Source organism: Balaenoptera ricei, chromosome 5, assembly GCF_028023285.1.
Source record: "Balaenoptera ricei isolate mBalRic1 chromosome 5, mBalRic1.hap2, whole genome shotgun sequence".
NCBI classification, from domain to species: Eukaryota; Metazoa; Chordata; class Mammalia; order Artiodactyla; family Balaenopteridae; genus Balaenoptera; species Balaenoptera ricei.
This window is the reverse complement of record NC_082643.1, coordinates 31,053,426-31,071,573: the sequence shown is the minus strand read 5'-3', so window position 1 is coordinate 31,071,573 and position 18,148 is coordinate 31,053,426. Positions and strand designations below refer to the sequence as shown.

The 18,148-nt window shown below is 37.5% G+C and overlaps 2 protein-coding genes and 1 non-coding gene across 4 annotated transcripts in view; 1 reads left to right on the top strand and 2 right to left on the bottom strand.

Annotated features, from left to right (window-relative positions):
• Window positions 1-13,214, top strand: part of PRMT9 (protein arginine methyltransferase 9) — a 31,361-nt gene extending 18,147 nt beyond the window's left edge. Inside the window, exons 10-12 of one of the 2 annotated variants that reach the window (XM_059922580.1) lie at window positions 6,326-6,479; window positions 11,029-11,151; window positions 11,443-13,213. In XM_059922580.1, coding sequence (XP_059778563.1) covers window positions 6,326-6,479; window positions 11,029-11,151; window positions 11,443-11,658 — 493 coding nt within the window. In that variant the 3' untranslated portion in view covers window positions 11,659-13,213. Of the gene's footprint in view, window positions 1-6,325; window positions 6,480-11,028; window positions 11,152-11,442 lie in introns of both variants that reach the window. The other variant, XM_059922581.1, reaches the window with a different exon arrangement.
• On the bottom strand, window positions 5,706-5,778 carry TRNAG-UCC (transfer RNA glycine (anticodon UCC)). Its single transcript has one exon. It is a non-coding gene; the product is annotated as a tRNA-Gly (tRNA).
• Window positions 13,215-13,333: 119 nt separating the features above from the next.
• Window positions 13,334-18,148, bottom strand: part of TMEM184C (transmembrane protein 184C) — a 31,803-nt gene continuing 26,988 nt past the window's right edge. The window contains exons 8-11 of the mRNA XM_059922582.1: window positions 16,445-16,557; window positions 14,994-15,093; window positions 14,296-14,467; window positions 13,334-14,081 (exon numbers count right to left, since the gene is read on the bottom strand). Of these exons, the coding sequence (XP_059778565.1) occupies window positions 13,816-14,081; window positions 14,296-14,467; window positions 14,994-15,093; window positions 16,445-16,557 (651 nt within the window). The 3' untranslated portion in view covers window positions 13,334-13,815. The remainder of the gene's footprint in view (window positions 14,082-14,295; window positions 14,468-14,993; window positions 15,094-16,444; window positions 16,558-18,148) is intronic.

Genomic DNA, 18,148 nt, shown 5'->3' with positions numbered 1-18,148 from the left:
TCTGCTTCTATGAGTTTGACTCCTGTACCTCATATGACTGGAATCATGCAGTATTTGTTGGTTTTGTGTGTGCGTGTATGTGTGTGAGACTCTTACTTCACTTAGCATAATGTCCTTCAGGTTCATCCATGTTGTAGTATATGTCAGAACTTCCTTCCTTTTTCAGGTGGAGTAATCTTCCATTGTATGTATATGTCACATTTTGCTTATCCATCCACTGATGGACTGATGAGTTATGTTAGTGGGAAACAACTTATGTAAAGCTGCCTACAGCTCCCCTTCAGTGTTTCTCAGCAGAGGGAGGGGTCCTGTTGGCAGTTTGGGTGGGACGGTTTTTTAGGGGGTGGGGTGGGGCCAGTTCTTAGGTAGGACTGTCCTATGTGTGTTGCAGGATGGTTGGCACCTCTGGGAACTAAATGCTGGTAGCACCCGTGATCACTGTTTTAGCCAGTATTCTCCCCGTCCCGCAGAACAGCTCCTGAGTAACAGTGGAGAGCCAGTGCCCCTGCCCTTCAGCCGACGCTCCTGCACAGGCCCCTTACCAGGTGCTCCTGGAGGTGTCAGCTTCCCTTGCTTCTGGGGCCGGAGGTGTGCAGCGACTCCCACCCAAGCCTTTTATTATTATCTTTAGCCGCTGACAGTGGGGAGGCCTCATGACTGGTCAAAGAGGATGCAGTTAGGGGTTGGGAGGATAGATTGTATTTAGGATAAGGATAAAGGGCATCTGTCTCACTGGATACCAACCCTCCCAAAAAAAGGCAAGGAAAAAATAAGCCACTACACAAACTTAAGTATTCAGTTACCTTTGCTAACGTTGTTTTAAAATGTTCATTATTAACTTTTATTCAGTCATACTAGATTAAAATACAGGAGAAAGTTTAAAAGCCTGGTGAGCTTTTTTTTTTTTTTAATTTAAACCCATGTTAAAACACTTCGTGTTGGATCACAAGGAAACAGTGAAGAGTTTCTGAAGAATTTTTGCCATTTATGGTTAGAGTTTTGAGTTGGAACATATTTTTTTTTTCTGAAGGCACAGATGGTTCAGAGATATTACTTGGCTTTGCAGAGGATTCCATTGAGGAGTCTGGCAGCTGCAGTGGTGTAAGTGACAACAAACCACTCAGTGTCAGTAAAGCTAAGTGGAGTTGCAAGGCGATTACTGTTTTATCTCCACATGACTAAGAAGCATTCTTGTTAGTAACGGTAACATTGAGTTAAGAAGGATTTGAGTTAAGATTTTAAATTAAAATAGTGTGAACAGGGCCTTTTAAAATAATTTGCATACTTGCTTTTGTGTAGTATTTCTCTCTGGCATGGTTGTTAGTACTTGATTCAGCCTTTTCTGACTTTTCAGGGTTCAGCAGATGTATTTTTGACATCTTGTTTAGCCTGATTTCTGGTTACTCCCTAAATGACCTAATGGTATTGCCCTCCCTCCCTCCCTTTATGGCTAGAAGTTTGGCTTTTATTAACCTATGTGCTTTTTGTTTGCTGGTTTAAGAGAACGCTACCCTCTTGTGGCTATTTGGGGGTGGAGGGAATTAGTCAAGCAACATAAAGCTGTGTGGCTAGTCTCTCATTTGAGACTTTGTGATCTTAAGAAAAATTAGATGTTTTCATTTAAATGGATCACAATTAGCAGATAACTTCAGTTGTTCAGAAAATTTAATAACATGGGTTGTCAGGATTAAACTTCATCCACTTGAGGAAAATGGGTAAGTTTCTCCACTTAGGAAGATGTTAAAATTTTATCTGGTTTGGTAAAGGCATAGATTGGAAGTTTGATAACAGCTGTGTGGTTTTTGTTGCGGTATGTAATTTTACTAATTGTGGAGATTCAGTTTCTACCAGACTTTACCTAAAATGCTAAAAAGTTGGTAGGAAAGGAGTAACAGAAATGAATAAAGCATTGGAGTCAGAGTGGAGTCCACTTTTGGGCTAACCTATATATATATAAGGACTTATTACAACTTAAATGATCACGTACTTATATTTAGTGAGGAGAGATTATCCTGGTTTCGCATCATGACTTGTCTAAGTCAGACTGATGCCATTACACTCTGGAATCATCTCTGACTTTCAGATTTGCTGATTCTGTGCTCATGAAATGACCTGGTTATGATTTGGCTCCCTGTTAGCTAGTCTTTAGGAAGAGAAGCCTGTGTACTTATTGTAAACTTTTCTGTCAACTTTTTATTTTGAAAAATTGCAAACTTAAAGAAAAAATGCAAGAAAAGTAACAGTGAACACAAGGCTACTGTTTTATTTGTTGAACCATTTGACAGCTGTTGGCTTCATAACCTCCCCCCTTACTTTAACATTTAGCGTGTATCTCCTGAGAACAAAGGCTTTCCTCTGCATATCACAATAACATCACACTCAGGACACTTAACATTGATAAAATACTATTACTTAGTAGATAGTCTGTATTAAAATTTTCTCTGCTATCCCAGTAATATTCTCTGTTGCTTTTTTTTTCTCCCCAGTCTAGGTTCTAATCAAGGGACCTGTATTACATTTAGTTACCATGTCTTGTTGTTATAATTCAGTGGTTGTTCTGGTTTTAGACATTTTTAAATGGTTGAGATAATCAGTTTAGCAAAAGCAGAATGAAGAATTTGAAACTAACTTAAGAGCAGAAGTGCCAAAGTGGTTTTGAGGAATGGGGTGTTTTTATAGTTTGTCAAGATTTCAATGATCTATTCAGGGAAACTGCGTGGCATACAATTTTAGAAACTTGCAGGAACTATTTTTTTTTAGATATGCATTGGTCAAACATTTAGTCCTGTATTTTTATAAATAGATCCTTACTGACTAGAAACATTTAAGAGTGAAAGCTTACTATGAAAGATACATACAATAGATAATACAGAGTCCAGCTGTCTGTAGTAGCCTGTCCTAGAAGTTCAAGAGGAAACCGACTTGGAATGTTCAGTAAAAATGAGGGATTTAACGTTTGATTGTAAATGTGGCGAACGATGAAAGTGCCTTAGAGTATCCTCCACGTCCGTTTCCTTTGATGGCAGTAGGTGACACACCCTCAGCTCTCATGCCTCCCACACAGCTCAGGTGTGTGGAAACAGCCCTGTGCATGTGGGCGTGGGAGCTGCCTTGGCTTAAGAGCCTTACATCTCATATAGGAACTTCTCACAGGGGCATAGCTTTCAAGTCCCAGCAATGGGAACAAGTGGTTACAAGACATCCCACACTCAGGGAAGCCCAGAGGTGGTGTGGCTTCCTGTCAGGCATTTATAGTTCACAGTTCTCTCAATCCAGATGCATCTACCTATTAAGAGGCATTTAAAATTTTTTAAAATCATAAGCAGGGTTGCTGATAACACAGCTGACATTCCACCTTTTGGGGATTTCCAGGGAAACAGAAGGTGAATCCAGGATCAACTGTAGGAGGAGAAAGGGTTTTGTTAACCCTTTATTCACACTCTTAATAGAGTGTTTGGATTTTTAATCACTTTTTTTCCCCCTTTCAGAGTGTTTAGCTTTTTATTTTGAAAAAATTTCAAGCTTACAGAGAAGTTAGAGAATAGTACAAAGAACCAAACCATGTACCTTACACCCAGATTCACAAATTGTTACTGTTTTGCCACATGTGCTTTATTATTCTCTCAACACTTTAGAGTAAGTTCCAGATATCGTATTCTTTTACCCCTAAACACCTTGGTGTGTATTTTGTAAGAAAAAGGACACTCATTTATATATTCATCACACACTTAACAAAATTAGGAAATCTACATGGACACAGTACTGATATCTAAGGGAAAAATCTTACTCAGATTTCACCATTTGTTGGAGTAATATCCTTTATAGCTTTTTTGTTCCTGGTCCAGAATTCAATCCAGGATCGCACATTGCATTTAGTTTCTTTAGTCTTCTTTATTCTGGAACAGTTCCTCAGTCTTTTTTTTTTTTTTTTAATTTTATTTTTATATACAGCAGGTTCTTATTAGTTATCTATTTTACACATATTAGTGTATATATGTCAATCCCAATCTCCCAATTCATCCCCCCCACCCGCTTCCCCCCTTGGTGTCCATGTTTGTTCTCTACATCTGTGTCTATTTCTCCCTTGCAAACCTGTTCATCTGTACCATTTTTCTAGATTCCACATATATGCGTTAATATACGGTATTTGTTTTTCTCTGACTTGCTTCACTCTGTATGACAGCCTCTAGGTCCATCCGTGTCTCTACAAATGACCCAATTTCGTTCCTTTTTATGGCTGAGTAATATTCCATTGTACATATGTGCCACATCTTCTTTATCCATTCGTTTCGTTTGTCGATGGGCAGTTAGGTTGTTTCCATGACCTGGCTATTGTAAATAGTGCTGCAGTGAACATTGGGGTGCATGTGTCTTTTTGAATTAATGGTTTTCTCTGGGTATATGCCCAGAGTTCCTCAGTCTTTCATGACATTCGCAGTTTTGAAAAGTGCAGGCCTTTTATTTTGTGGAATGTTTCTCATGTTTCTTACTAGAGTCAGATTGCCCATTTTACAGAGGAATACCACAGAAATTTTGTCACAAAGGCACATGGTGTTGCTTTATCCCATATTGTTGATGTGAATTTATTTATTTATTTATTTATTTATTTTTTCAACAGTAAACTAATATCTGTATTTATTTATTTATTTTTATTTTTATTTTTTTTAAACATCTTTATTGAAGTATAATTGCCTTACAATGGTGTGTTAGGTTCTGCTTTATAACAAAGTGAATCAGTTATACATATACAATATGTTCCCATTTCTCTTCCCTCTTGCATCTCCCTCCCTCCCACCCTCCCCATCCCACCCCTCTAGGTGGTCACAAAGCACCGAGCTGATCTCCCTGTGCTATGCGGCTGCTTCCCACTAGTTATCTATTTTACATTTGGTAGTGTATATATGTCCATGACACTCTCTTACCCTGTCACATCTCACCCCACCCCCCTCCCCATATCCTCAAGTCCATTCTCTAGTAGGTCTGTGTCTTTATTCCCGTCTTGCCACTAGGTTCTTCATGGCCTTTTTTTTTTTTTTTTCCCTTAGATTCCGTATATATGTGTTAGCATACTGTATTTGTTTTTCTCTTTCTGACTTACTTCACTCTGTATGACAGACTCTAACTCCATCCACCTCATTACAAATACCTCCATTTCATTTCTTTTTATGGCTGAGTAATATTCCATTGTATATATGTGCCACATCTTCTTTATCCATTCGTTTCGTTTGTCGATGGGCAGTTAGGTTGTTTCCATGACCTGGCCATTGTAAATAGTGCTGCAGTGAACATTGGGGTGCATGTGTCTTTTTGAATTAATGGTTTTCTCTGGGTATATGCCCAGAGTTCCTCAGTCTTTCATGACATTCACAGTTTTGAAAAGTGCAGGCCTTTTATTTTGTGGAATGTTTCTCATGTTTCTTACTAGAGTCAGATTGCCCGTTTTACAGAGGAATACCACAGAAATTTTGTCACAAAGGCACATGGTGTTGCTTTATCCCATATTGTTGATGTGAATTTAGATCAGTTAGTTGAAGTTGTATCCATCAGGTTTTTCCACCCTAAGTTGCTATTTTCCCTTTGTAATAAGTAAGTCATTTATGGGGGCGATACTTTGAGACTATGTAAGTATCCTTTTCCTAATCAAACTTTCAGCCACTAGTTTTTTTTTTTTTGTTGGCTGCACTGCACAGCACGCGGGATCTTAATTCCCCAGTCAGGAATCGAACCCGTGCCCCCTGCAGTGGAAGTGCAGAGTCCTAACCACTGGACCACCGGGGAAGTCCCTCACCCACTAGTGTTTTTTTTTTTTTTTAAATTTATTCATTTATTTATTTATCTGGTTGCACTGGGTCTTGGTTGCAGCAGGTGGGCTCCTTAGTTGCAGCTCGCCAGCCCCTTAGTTGTAGCACGTGGGCTCCTTAGTTGTGGCAGGCAGTCTCCTTAGTTGCAGCATGCAGGCTCCTTAGTTGTGGCATGCGAACTCTTAGTTGCGGCATGCATGTGGGATCTAGTTCCCTGATCAGGGATCGAACCCTGGCCCCCTGCATTGGGAGCGCGGAGTCCCATCCACTGTGCCGTTAGGGAAGTCCCCCTTACCCACTAGTTTTAATAGCCATTGATGATGCTTCCTTAATGTAAAAACTTGTATCCATCCAGCTGACTGGTTACTTTTCAAGCGGTCTGCCATTCTGAGCTACCAGCCAGGTACCAAAGTGTGTTAGATTATATACAATCTGTAGCTCCCCAATTAGTCATGATTTAGTTATTGGTACTTATAGAATGTGAAGAATCAGGATGCTTTTTAAAGCATTTTTCCTTCCTCCAGGTGTTTGCTGCAGTCTGGAGGTAAGATCTTTCCCCAGTACGTGCTGATGTTTGGGTTGCTCGTGGAATCGCAGACCCTGGTGGAGGAGAACGCTGTGCAGGGAACAGAACGAACTCTTGGATTTAATGTAGCACCTTTTATTAACCAGTTTCAGGTAAGTGTTTTGAAGAGAAGTTCAACCACTTGGCTGTCGCCCACAGTCTGCCTTACCTCTCTGTAGTTTTACAGTCACTATGTTTAGCTGGATTGGGATGGTAATCAGTTTTCTATAGCAAAGGAACTTACTACTGGTAAAAATCAACCTAGGGGTTAGTATAGCCAAGGAATTCTGTTGTTCCTACTGACAAAAGTCTGTAGATTTTGCTCGGAACCACTGTTGTAAATGGAAAATAGGGTACTGGGTTTAGTCTTATGAAAAAGTGTGCTCCTTGTCTAAACAGGCAGCCGCCAGAAGGAGACATCTGTTCTAAACATGACCCCTTAATTACCTTGAGACTTCAGGCTGGCAGGTGATAGGTGTGAGCAGTTAATGGCTGGGCAGTCAGACTGCAAGGGGCAGGAAGGTAGGAGACTAGGAAAAGGGGTTTAGTGGCTGTTGGGAAACAAGGATTTAGTGCTGGCAGAGCTACTAGCAGCAAAATAAAATTTGTGAGAGTGGATGGAATGTCTAGGGAAGAGGTTTGGGGTTGGAAATAGGTGGAATCTGCCGTGCAAGCCAAAGCAGCAGTTTGGGAAGTGGGATGTTGAGTACCGAATTAAAGGAGTGATATCTAAACCTTTTATCAAAAGGCTATAGATGGTAAGCTCTTGAATATGCATTGTTAGATCTTCCATGAACAATACTTGCTAAACAAATATAAATTTGTTGAGTAAATGATTTTTTCAGAGCAGACTAAGGTTTTAGAGTTTATTTACTCTTAGTTTTTCTGGAGAGTTTAATAAACAAAATACACTTACCAGAAGACAGAGAAGTTTAAATTATTTCTTTGTGTGGTCCCAAAATACTACCATCTCCTATCTTCTAGCTTATTCTCTCCTGATCTTGACATCAGCAATTCTTCGATTCCATCAGAATCTATATTTTAATCCTGCCATCTTTTCACCCTGCCTCCCATCTCATATCCTCCTTTCCTTAACAGCTTATGTTTCATGGTTGATATATTTTTCACATATCCCTTCTTTTCCATTTTCCTGCTGGCCTGGGAAGATCTCACCATGGTTAAATCCAGCTCTCTGCCTTCTCTACACCAGTACCCCTGCAGCTGAATATGCTGACTGTGGTCTCACTTCTACTTACGACCACTCATCTCAAGAGGCTCCGTAAAGTTGCTTGGGAGTTTTACGTTTCCTAGTCTCCTCACCCATTTCCTGAGATGATATTGTCTCTTCTCCTCTAATGTGATGATTATCTGACTATTACACTGACAACTGAATGAACCAATGAAACAAAATGAGAGGTTGTAAAAAAAAAAAATGCTATACAGAAAACAGCAGAAATGTATTTATTCATTCAACAAATGTCTATGTGTTCTTTTAGGGTTTTGGGAATACAGTCGTGAAATTAAAGAGATAAGTTCCTGCCGTCATGGAGCTAATAACATTCAAATTGACAATAAGGAAACAAGAGATGGACAATAAACAAAGAAGTAGAAAGATTAGTATGATAGATGGTGAGACGTGAGAAGGTTAGAGGAGAATGGGAGTTGGAGGGATGGGATATTCTATTTTATTTAGGTAATGCCTAAGGAAAGGACTCAAGGATAAGTGATATTTAAGCAGAGACCAGAGAGAAACAAGGAAGCAAACTATATACAAGTCAAAGGGCAAGTGCAAAGACCTGAGGCAAGAGCATGATTGGAGTATTCAGAAACAGCAGGAAACCATGAGGGAGAGTCGGATGAAGGATGCAGTGAGAAAAGTATTAGGAGCCAGATGCTGTAGAGCCTCCTGTAGAGGTTGTGGTGAAGGTTTTGGCTTTTACTCTGAAAGGGGTGGAAAACAACTGGAGGGTATTGACCAGAGGAGTGATAAGGTGTGACTTGTTTTGAAAGGCTTGCTATATGGGTGCTGTATTGGGAGTAGACCACCATGGAGAGCCGGCAGAGGCATAAGGTTATTGCAGTAATCCAGGAGAGAGGTGGTAGTGACTCAGACTAGAGTGGTAGCAATGGCTGTGGCGCAAAGTGGTAAGATTGTTGATGTATTTTGAAGGTAGGTTTTGTGATAGATGGGACATGGGGTATGAGAAAGCGCCTGGAAGGATAGTTACCATTTACTGATATGGGGAAAATAGCAGGAGGATCAGGTTGTGCTTCCGTTTTTATGGGGTCATTAAGCAGTTGGATAAGAATTCAGAGAAATAGCTAGCCTGGAGATGTAAATTTGGCAGTCAGATTTGGTAGATATTTAAAGCCAGAATAACGGGATGCAATCACCTTGGGGATGTGTAGAAAGAGAAGAGGGCTGAGAACTAAATTCTAGAGAACTCACAAAGTTATGAGCTCTACATTGGAAATCTAAGAAGGAATTAGCAAAGATGACAGGAGTGGCCAGTAGGCTAGGTTGAGAAACAACTGAGGACAGATTATGAGGGATGGGTACAGCTGTGTGGGGATTAGAGTGCAGGTGATGAGAGGTGACACAGGAATCTCGGGCTGTTCTTCTGGTGACTGATACAAATAGGGATATAGGGCAAGAGTCCTGGAAATGGCATGGAATTGCTGTTTTTATGGGGAGGAAAGGTTGGATGCCTTCAAGGATGGCCAGGGAGAGGTTGATATATCTGTGTCCTTTCTCACCATGAACAGTTGCTCTCACACTTCTTAAACAGTTTCCTTTCTATTTCAAATGAGAAGGCTAAAAGTTATTAGTAGGAAGTTTCCATTTCCACTAAAATTGATGGAACGGTTTATAGCAGTGGTTCTCAACCTTGACTGTACTCTCAGAACTACTGGGATCTGGATCCCAACTCCAGATGGATCTGAGGTGTGGCCTGAGCAGTTGGACTTTTCAAAACCTCCTTAGGTGATTTTAATTTGCAGTCAAAGTTGAGAACCACTGCCTTCTAGATAAACTATTTTCAAAATGAAATCCACTATTAGTTGTTTGGTTGAATTTGGCATATTTGCTCAAACAGTTCAATAATTAATGTTGTACAGTAAGTCCCCTACATATGAACCTTCAAGTTGCGAACTTTCAAAGATGCGAATGTGAGTTCGCATGTCCAATCACGTAAGTTAGTTCCTGTGTCTGGCATACGTTGTCACGTGCATGCATCCTCTACAAGTGGTTGTGCTTTTGTGTACTGTACTGTATAGAGTACAGTGGTACAGTATCTTTATTTCAAGCCCAGATGTCTGGAAGCAAGCATATAAGCAGCGGTGATGTAGCTGGTACTGTTAAGAAGGCACCAAGCGATAACGATGGAAACAAAAGAGAAAACAATTGAAAGTGGAGTGAGGCGAAAAGATGGTAGACGTCACTCATTCTTATAACGTGAATCATTCAACCGTCAGCATGCTTCTAAAGAACAAGGACGAGATCATGGAACATGTGAAGTCTGCTGTGCCGATGATGTCAACAATATCGAAGAAGCGTGGAAAAGTGATGGAGGAGATGGAGAAGCTTCTCAGCATGTGGAGTCAGGATCAGCATCAGCGTCCAGTCCCGCTCAGCTTAATGCTGATGCAAGAGAAAACTGAAAGCCTTTATGAAGACCTGAAGAAGAAACATGGCGAAGAATCAGAGGGCGCATCTTTTTTTTTTTTTTTTTTTTGAGGGCGCATCTTTTAATGCCAGCCATGGCTGGTTTCATCGGATCAAGGCTAGAGCCAACCTTCACAGTGTAAAAGTGGCGAGGCAATGAGTGCAGATACGGTAGCTGTCCGGGAATTTCCTGAATTCTCTTCGACCCAGAGAAAGGACAAAGAGAGACAAGAGGAAGAAGAGACTGAAGAACCAAAGAGATTCACAGTGCAGGAAATGGCAAGGGGATTTTCTTTATTTGAAGGGGCACTGTTAGTTTTTGAGGCAGAGGACTCGAATGTAGAACACTACCACGAAGGTTGCAGCAGCCGTTCAGAATGCAATCCAGTGCTACTTTTTCATCTATGATGAGAAAAAAAGAGCTACTACCCAGACATTACTGGATCATTTTTTCAAGGTACTGTACTATAAGATTAAAAATGTTTTATTTTTTTGTGCTTGTTTTTTATGCATTATTTGTGTGAGAAGTATTATAAACCTATTACAGTACAGTACTATGTAGCTGATTGTGTTAGTGGGGTACCTAGGCTAACTTGGTTGGACTTAGAAATGTGCTCTTGGAACGGAACTTGATCATACGTAGGGGGCTTACTGTACTATCTGCTTAGTAGTTCATCTTCCACACATAAGCACATCCTTGGCTTAAACTTTTCGGAGCTGCCTGGTTAAGTAAAAATTTGCTTTCATCCAAGCGAAGAATCTATAGATAATTGAAATCACAGAAAATTATTTAACCAGCCTAAAACCTTGGTTTGTTCATTCTTCCTGTAAAACAGAATCATGGAAGTCCTTATGCCTTAAGGTTGATGTGGGAATTAAACGAGGTAATAGATGTCAAAAGCACTGTATCATACTGAGCGAAGTACAAAGCAGGAAACTTAACGAGACTTGGTCAAAAAAAGAATTGAGTAAAAGTGAAAATTTTATACTTTCTTTAGGTACCTATACGTGTATTTTTGGACCTATCCTCACTGCCCTGTATACCTTTAAGCAAACCAGTGGAACTCTTAAGACTAGACTTAATGACGCCATATTTGAACACCTCTAACAGAGAAGTAACGGTAATATAAAATGATTACTCTTGTCATATTCAGAATTATCTTAAACTATATACTACTTTACATACATAAAATAGTTGTAGCCACTTCCTTTGAAGACTAAAATTTTCTGAACAATATCCAAACATGGGCTTGGGTAAATATTAGTGAATAAAACAGGTTGGTATTAATTTGAATTGGGTGATTAAATATATTCCTTTATAAAATTTGGTTCTAAAGCTAAAAAGACAAAGACTTATCCAAGTCTGCTCTGTTTCCTCTGATGAAATTTTCATGATTTCTTAATTTTCATAGGTATGCATTTGTAAATCTGGACAAGTGACTGCCATTCCCTTTTGGTATCATATGTACCTTGACGATGAGATTAGGTTGGATACTTCGAGTGAAGCCTCCCACTGGAAACAAGCTGCAGTTGTTTTAGATAATCCCATCCAGGTGGAAATGGGAGACGAACTTGTACTCAACGTCCAGCACCACAAAAGCAACGTCAGCATCACAGTAAAGCAATGAAGAGCAGTTTTCTACTGAAAAAAGGTGGAAGTAGAGCAGCAAGTACACAGTTCTAGTCTGAATTAGTAGTGGGATTATAGTCATAAAATGGAGGTACAAAGATTTAAGTCCTTGTAATGGTCAAATATTTTTAAAAAATTGACATTAATAAAGTATATTTAAAAGATCCTAAATTAAAGAATAGCATTATTACAAAAATATTGCTGCAGACTTCCTTACTGGAAAAGGCTGTCATTAATTTTTCAAATTAGGAAACTGTTTTTATTGCTTGGTTTTACTTACTATAGATTAAATTTTGCCAGACCTGTTAGTTTGTACTCTAAAGCTATAAATATAATGAATTTTGAGTCTCATATTCATTTTTTAGGCATCTTGGCTATTTTTCTCAAATCCAAACTTATAGTGGGGAATACCTCAAAAAGCTGGCTTCCACTTTAGACTGAGGGTTTATGGTTACCTGTATATTCCAAGCTTGCTTCTTGTAAACAGTGAAATACTTCTGAACCTCCTTCTCAGTTTTTGTGTTTTGGGTATGCAAACCTGAGTAAGAATTTAAGCTCTAGACTAAATGTAATTAAAAGAGTAAAAGAGGGACAAAATAAGATCTTAGGAGGCAGCATTTTTCGTGGTCTACCTTTGGTGAAGAAAAAATTTAAAGCTGATAAATTAAGTTCAAGAAAGAGTTAAACCTAAACCAGTATTTTTCAAAGTTTTGATTTGGATACACAGAAAGAAAAAAATAATTAGTCCAGATTTTAAAGACTTGAAATAGGGAGATTAATAAGGAAGAAGATTATCATGCCTTGTATATACTGTGTGCTCTCTGTAGGTAAGCCACACAGAAAATAAGATGTACCTTCTCTTCACACTGCCTATTCTCCTTGCCTCTCATATTATACTGCCCAACTTTATTTTCAATAGAAATGTTTAGTTTATAATAATGGACAGAATAAAAACTTTGTATCTAATTACTGTGAACCAGTATGTATGTTTGTGTATATGTGTGTGTGTATGTATATGCGCTTAAATATATAAAGCATAGGTTTTGAGAAATGATACTTATCCTTGCCATTTGCAACATACCGCTCTGGCCCTTTCTGTATTTATTTTCAGTGTAAAATGTTAGACCCAATGGGTTGTGATTAACAATTAGAGGAACTCCATCCTAAGTAATAAATTTCTCCCGAATAGCATCTATAAGTCTTCTGACTGTGGTTTGATAAATAATTAAGACTACTCAGTTGAGATTTACATTTGCTGACACCTTTAGTAGCACTGAGGAAAAGCAGACTCTGTTTCTATCAATCACAAGTTTCTTATTTATTCTTCCACTCTTCCATCCACTTTATTCTTTTCATCTCAAAGTCCTGGATAAGCTTCCACTCTTCCATCCACTTTATTCTTTTCATCTCAAAGTCCTGGATATTAATCTGTTCACATTGGTGCAAATATGATTTTTAGACAGTAGTTGTTTTAAGATTAATAGATTAGGTCAGATATGTCTCCTAGTAGGAATGTAAGATATAGGCCTCTTTCATTGTAGGTACATGATTTTCAACCCTTTAATTTTTTGGACTTAATTTCTTTCTGCTGTGCCTCTAATCACGAACTTTTTGTTATAACAACATTAAGGGTCTACGTTGAAAGAATGAGGGACATAAAAAGTTGCAGAAAATAAATGATAAATTCTTATTTATTGAAAGACATCCAGTTGAGAAATAGAGAAATAATTGTTAGGTAAGCATATATGGCACATGGTTATAATTAAGTTCCACTAATTCATATTTTCGAATTACACTTTCTGCTAATTCCAGAGCATTATATTCATGCAGCAGTGGTAGAAAGCACTGATTTTTTTTTTTTTAACGTCCTCCTCTTGATAGAGCACTGTAACGTCAAGAACGTTTAGTAGTCACTTTCTACCATTTGAGTATGTGATACTCTGTAGTGTTAAGAAGTCAAGTCTAAGTCTAGGATATTTAGACTGATTATTTGTGATATACAAAACCTAGTTTTATGAATCCAGTAGTTGTACCTGGTTTTCGCCATTTTGTTGAAATTTTCCATCATTAACGGCTTGTCCCAAGCACAAAATCCTGAGCAATGGGATACCAGGTAATGAAATAACATGGTAGTAGCACAGCTTCTGCACACTGTTCAGGAGGCCACGGACTTATCTGAAGGTTCTTTTTTCTCTCCTGTAGTATCACTACATATGTCGTCAGATACATTAGCTGTGGTAGGTGTAGTCTGGGGAGTCACAGTGTGTCCAAACCCTTGATAGTGACCCATGGGTGAAGGTGGCACAGAAGAGACAATGGAAATTGCATCTTGTGATGACGAGGATAACAAGCTTGTGTGTTCATTTTGATCTTGATCCTCAGGAAAAAACTTTTTCCTAGGATGTCCCATGACTGTCCTTCCTTTAAAGCAACATACAGGTTTCTGAGTTAGCCAAAAGTTTGGTTATTTTTACCACTATAAACTTGCCATGCTAAAAATAAGCTCCCCGCTTCCCTCCTCCCAATTTGGAGAGCCTTACTGCGGTACTGCTTTACACAAAGTCTTTTCATCTCTTAAAGAGACCTGACAGAACTACAATAGCCTATTCGAATGAATTAAATGTCTGGTACTTACCAACATGCCTTACTTGTTCAGAAATATCATCCCTAATATCTGAAACATCCCACATGGCAAGAAAGGAATCAAAGCATGAGCCCTCTTCTGCTTCTTGGACATACGGTTTATACGAGAAAGTGTAGTGATGAGCAATGGCAGCAAGGAACATCTCAATACAGATAATAAAGTCCTACGACAACAAGATCAACAGGATCAGCCATGTCGGAGTTTAAATCTAGTTTTGCACGTAAAAAGGAAAAGCACTATCTTTCTCTCTTTTCAAAAGTACTCAAGTACCAACAGCTGTTTTTTTCCCACTAGACTGTATTCACTTTTTCATTTTCCAAAATCATGATTTTTGACGTCTTCAAAAAAAAAAAAAAACCACATAATGCCAAAAGTTTAACTCTATTTTGCACTACCTCAATCAAGTATTCTTTGCCAAGTGCAATGCATTCTCTTCCACTGTCCAAGGACTTAGAGGAGAAATGCAGAAAGTGAAATAGAGTAGGAATAACAAAATCTAGGTTCTGTTCCTGGTTCTACTACAAATTAGTAACTGTGACCAATTTTTCTAGGGTTCCCCCATTTCCTCACATGTGAAGTGAGGATAGCAGTAGCTCCATAGACTGCATGTGGTCAGGTTGAGGAGATAACATGTAAAAATGCTTAACAAATAGTAAAGTTCTATTGAATTCAGAGAGAGCATTACTTACCTGGAGTCCTGTGGCCACAGCTTCTACTGTTTGCCATTCCCACGTATGCTTTTCAGAAATAACGCCAACTTTTACCAACAAAGCAATAACTACTGCTTGCCTATATGTTAGGAAAAGGTAAACGCCAAATCTATATCAAGCATAAAATGAGCAGTTGCTTTAAAAATATGCCATTTAAAAAGTTAAACCCCAGCAAAACCTGTGGACCACCGCCGCCCTGCCTTTACAGCGTATTCCTGAAGACACTGTGTATCTGTATTAAATATACTTGTTTTACAAATTTACTTTTAGTACAGTTTCATCACATGAATTTTGATTATGTATTCTTAGAACTTCAGTACGTGGTTTATAGTCTTTTTTGTTTTGAAAGTGTGCACAGTAATTAGCTTTTAAGTTCTTCCTACACATAGACAATGCCTAACACCTTGTACAACTGGAATTTAAAATGAAATAAAGAACAGATACTTAAATGTTATTTATCCATGTATCAATTGATTACTCAGATTATTTTAAAGAACATTTTGAAACCAGTCTTGTTTGAAGTCCTGGAACTAGAGACAAACTCAGAAGGGGTCTGACTCCAAGATGGGGAGTCATACTGAGTATTTCAAGCAAATCTAGGGATCTGCCCCTAGGTTAAATTTAAACAGCTAAAATGAGATAGATAAGTTTTCATAGATCTATATACAAGAATATTCACTTCAATATTGCTTGTAATGGTAAAAAAAAAATTGGGAACAACCTAAATGTCAATAGGAGATTGGTTAAAAAGTTCTATCCACATATCAGAATACTATATGAGGTGAAAACAAAAAACCCAAACAACAAAATTACATCCTCACTGTACTTACAAAGAACTATGACTGCAATATACTAAACATATCATTGAGGTCTACAAGTTTTTATAGTATGTATTTCTGTGGAGTTTTATAAAATGACGGGGACCACAATCTCAGTCATTCATGCTGGGTGGTGGGATTTCAGGGATTTTTCTTTTCCCCCTTTTTGTATTATTTGTATATTGTTAAATTTGGTGTATTTGTTTCTAGGCCCCTATCACCCACGCCTTTACTAAACTGGGACCATGTATAGTTTTGCCCTCTGTTTTAAACAATATTTTTACTAATGAACATTTCCTAACATTAAATATTCTATATGATGTTTATCTTCCAAACTGTATTCTCCTATATAAAGAGACCATGATTTTTTTTAATGATTCCCTTAGTGTTGAGACATTTAGTGTCTCAAACTGTTTTCTTTTTATAAATGTTACAGTGACCATCTAATTATTTCTTTATGAAAAACCAAGAAGGGCTAAAAGAATGAACTTTTTGAAAGCTAAGAAGACATTTTAATTCATCTTCCGTATTAAGACTTTTAAAAATCCTTCCGAATCAACAGTTTTATTGCCCTTTAGAAAATGAGAACATTTAAGAGAAAGCAACACTTACCAAAAAGAAACAAAAACCACCAGCTTTACACAAAGAAATTTGCCAACAGGTTGGATTGGACTCAGTTCTTCCTTCAGTACTTTATAAAACAGGAGGAGACAATACATGGCAAACTAGAAACAAACAAAAGTTCTTAAATAAGAATAACTAAATATGGTATTAGAAACATTGATATTAAAGTTATAGACCAGAGACCTGGTACAGAGCAATGTTTCAGGCAAAATTTTCTAGGCTTTATTTTTAGATTGACAACAAGCTTTTATAGTTTACTGTGGATGAATATATACAGTATGAAATTTCTCAGAAGAGATGTATAACATCTTCCCTGAAAATGGTTTTAAGTGTTCACTTACTGGAGCCCACAAAGAACACAATGAACAAGTGACTGCCATGAATGGAAGAAAAGGCTCTCATTCAACCAAAATAAAAACATCTATCTGCTTGTTAATGTCTTTTATACACAAATTACCGTTCATTTTATAAGGGCTAAGCTTACTAACTACTAATTGTATGCATATTATTTATAAGTGAACACATTAAATAAGTACTACTTCAATAAAACTAACCATGAAATTGGAAAGTAAGTAATCAGGGAAACCATTTTTCTTGAGGGCAGTATGTTAATCCAGCTGAATTTACTTTTTAAAGATAAATGCTCAAGACATTAACTATTTTTAGAAATCAGTTGTAATTAGCATAGTGTTGCATAACAATGAACATTTCCGTAAAAGTTTACTTTTCCCTATTATAAAATGCTCATTTAAATTATTTTAGAATATGAAAGCAGTAAAGAAAAGTATAAAGTTGTTCATAGTCCCATCATCCAACCATTTCTTTCTACACATAAGGTGGGTTTTAGCAGGTATAATCAACTAAATATAAAATTCTGTTGCCTGATTTTTTTTCCACTTAAAGTGCCCTTTTCTATATATTTCATTAAATAACTGCCTAATGTTTTGGCCAATGGAAGGAACATGGTATATTTAACTAGTCGGACCGTTTCCAGGCTTTTACAATTAACGAACAATAGGCTTTATATACAAACACACTGAAAGCAAAAGTACTTCTGGCCATTTCTTGAGGCATTCCCAGAAGTGGAATTACTGGTTCCAGAGACTATGAACATATGGAAAAGCTTTGAATACACAAGCGTTTGATTTTTATTATAAATTTCTAATACCACACATTTATGCCATTGCACCTAAACTATTATTCTGCTGAAAAGATTAATGAAAGATTTTCAATAAAATGCACATTCTTAAGTTGAAAGGATCCAATAGTTATATCTTTGGAACATTTCAGTTTCTATAACGTCATCTTTAAAAATTGGCATTCTCAATTTTCAATTCCAAATATATGAGAGAATTTTATTCTCCCATTTTTATTCAAACCCTGTACTGTCATATACCAATAAGGCATTTTTCTTTCTGAATATGCCTAGGATATGTGTTTTTTTTTTTTTAAAGGAGAGCACTGTGCTTTTATTTATGACATATCCATATAACTATGCAATGAATACTAGAACCAAATGAAAAAACATAATTGAGTCAGTGTATAAGTCACCAGATAATCAACAAAGATATTATATCTTTATATATGTATAAAAATATGTTAAAGTTTCAAGTTCTTCCTACAGATGAAGTTCAATATTAAAGTTACAATTAAGCTTTATTCCAGAAGAAACTTTCCCTAAAAAAATTTAGA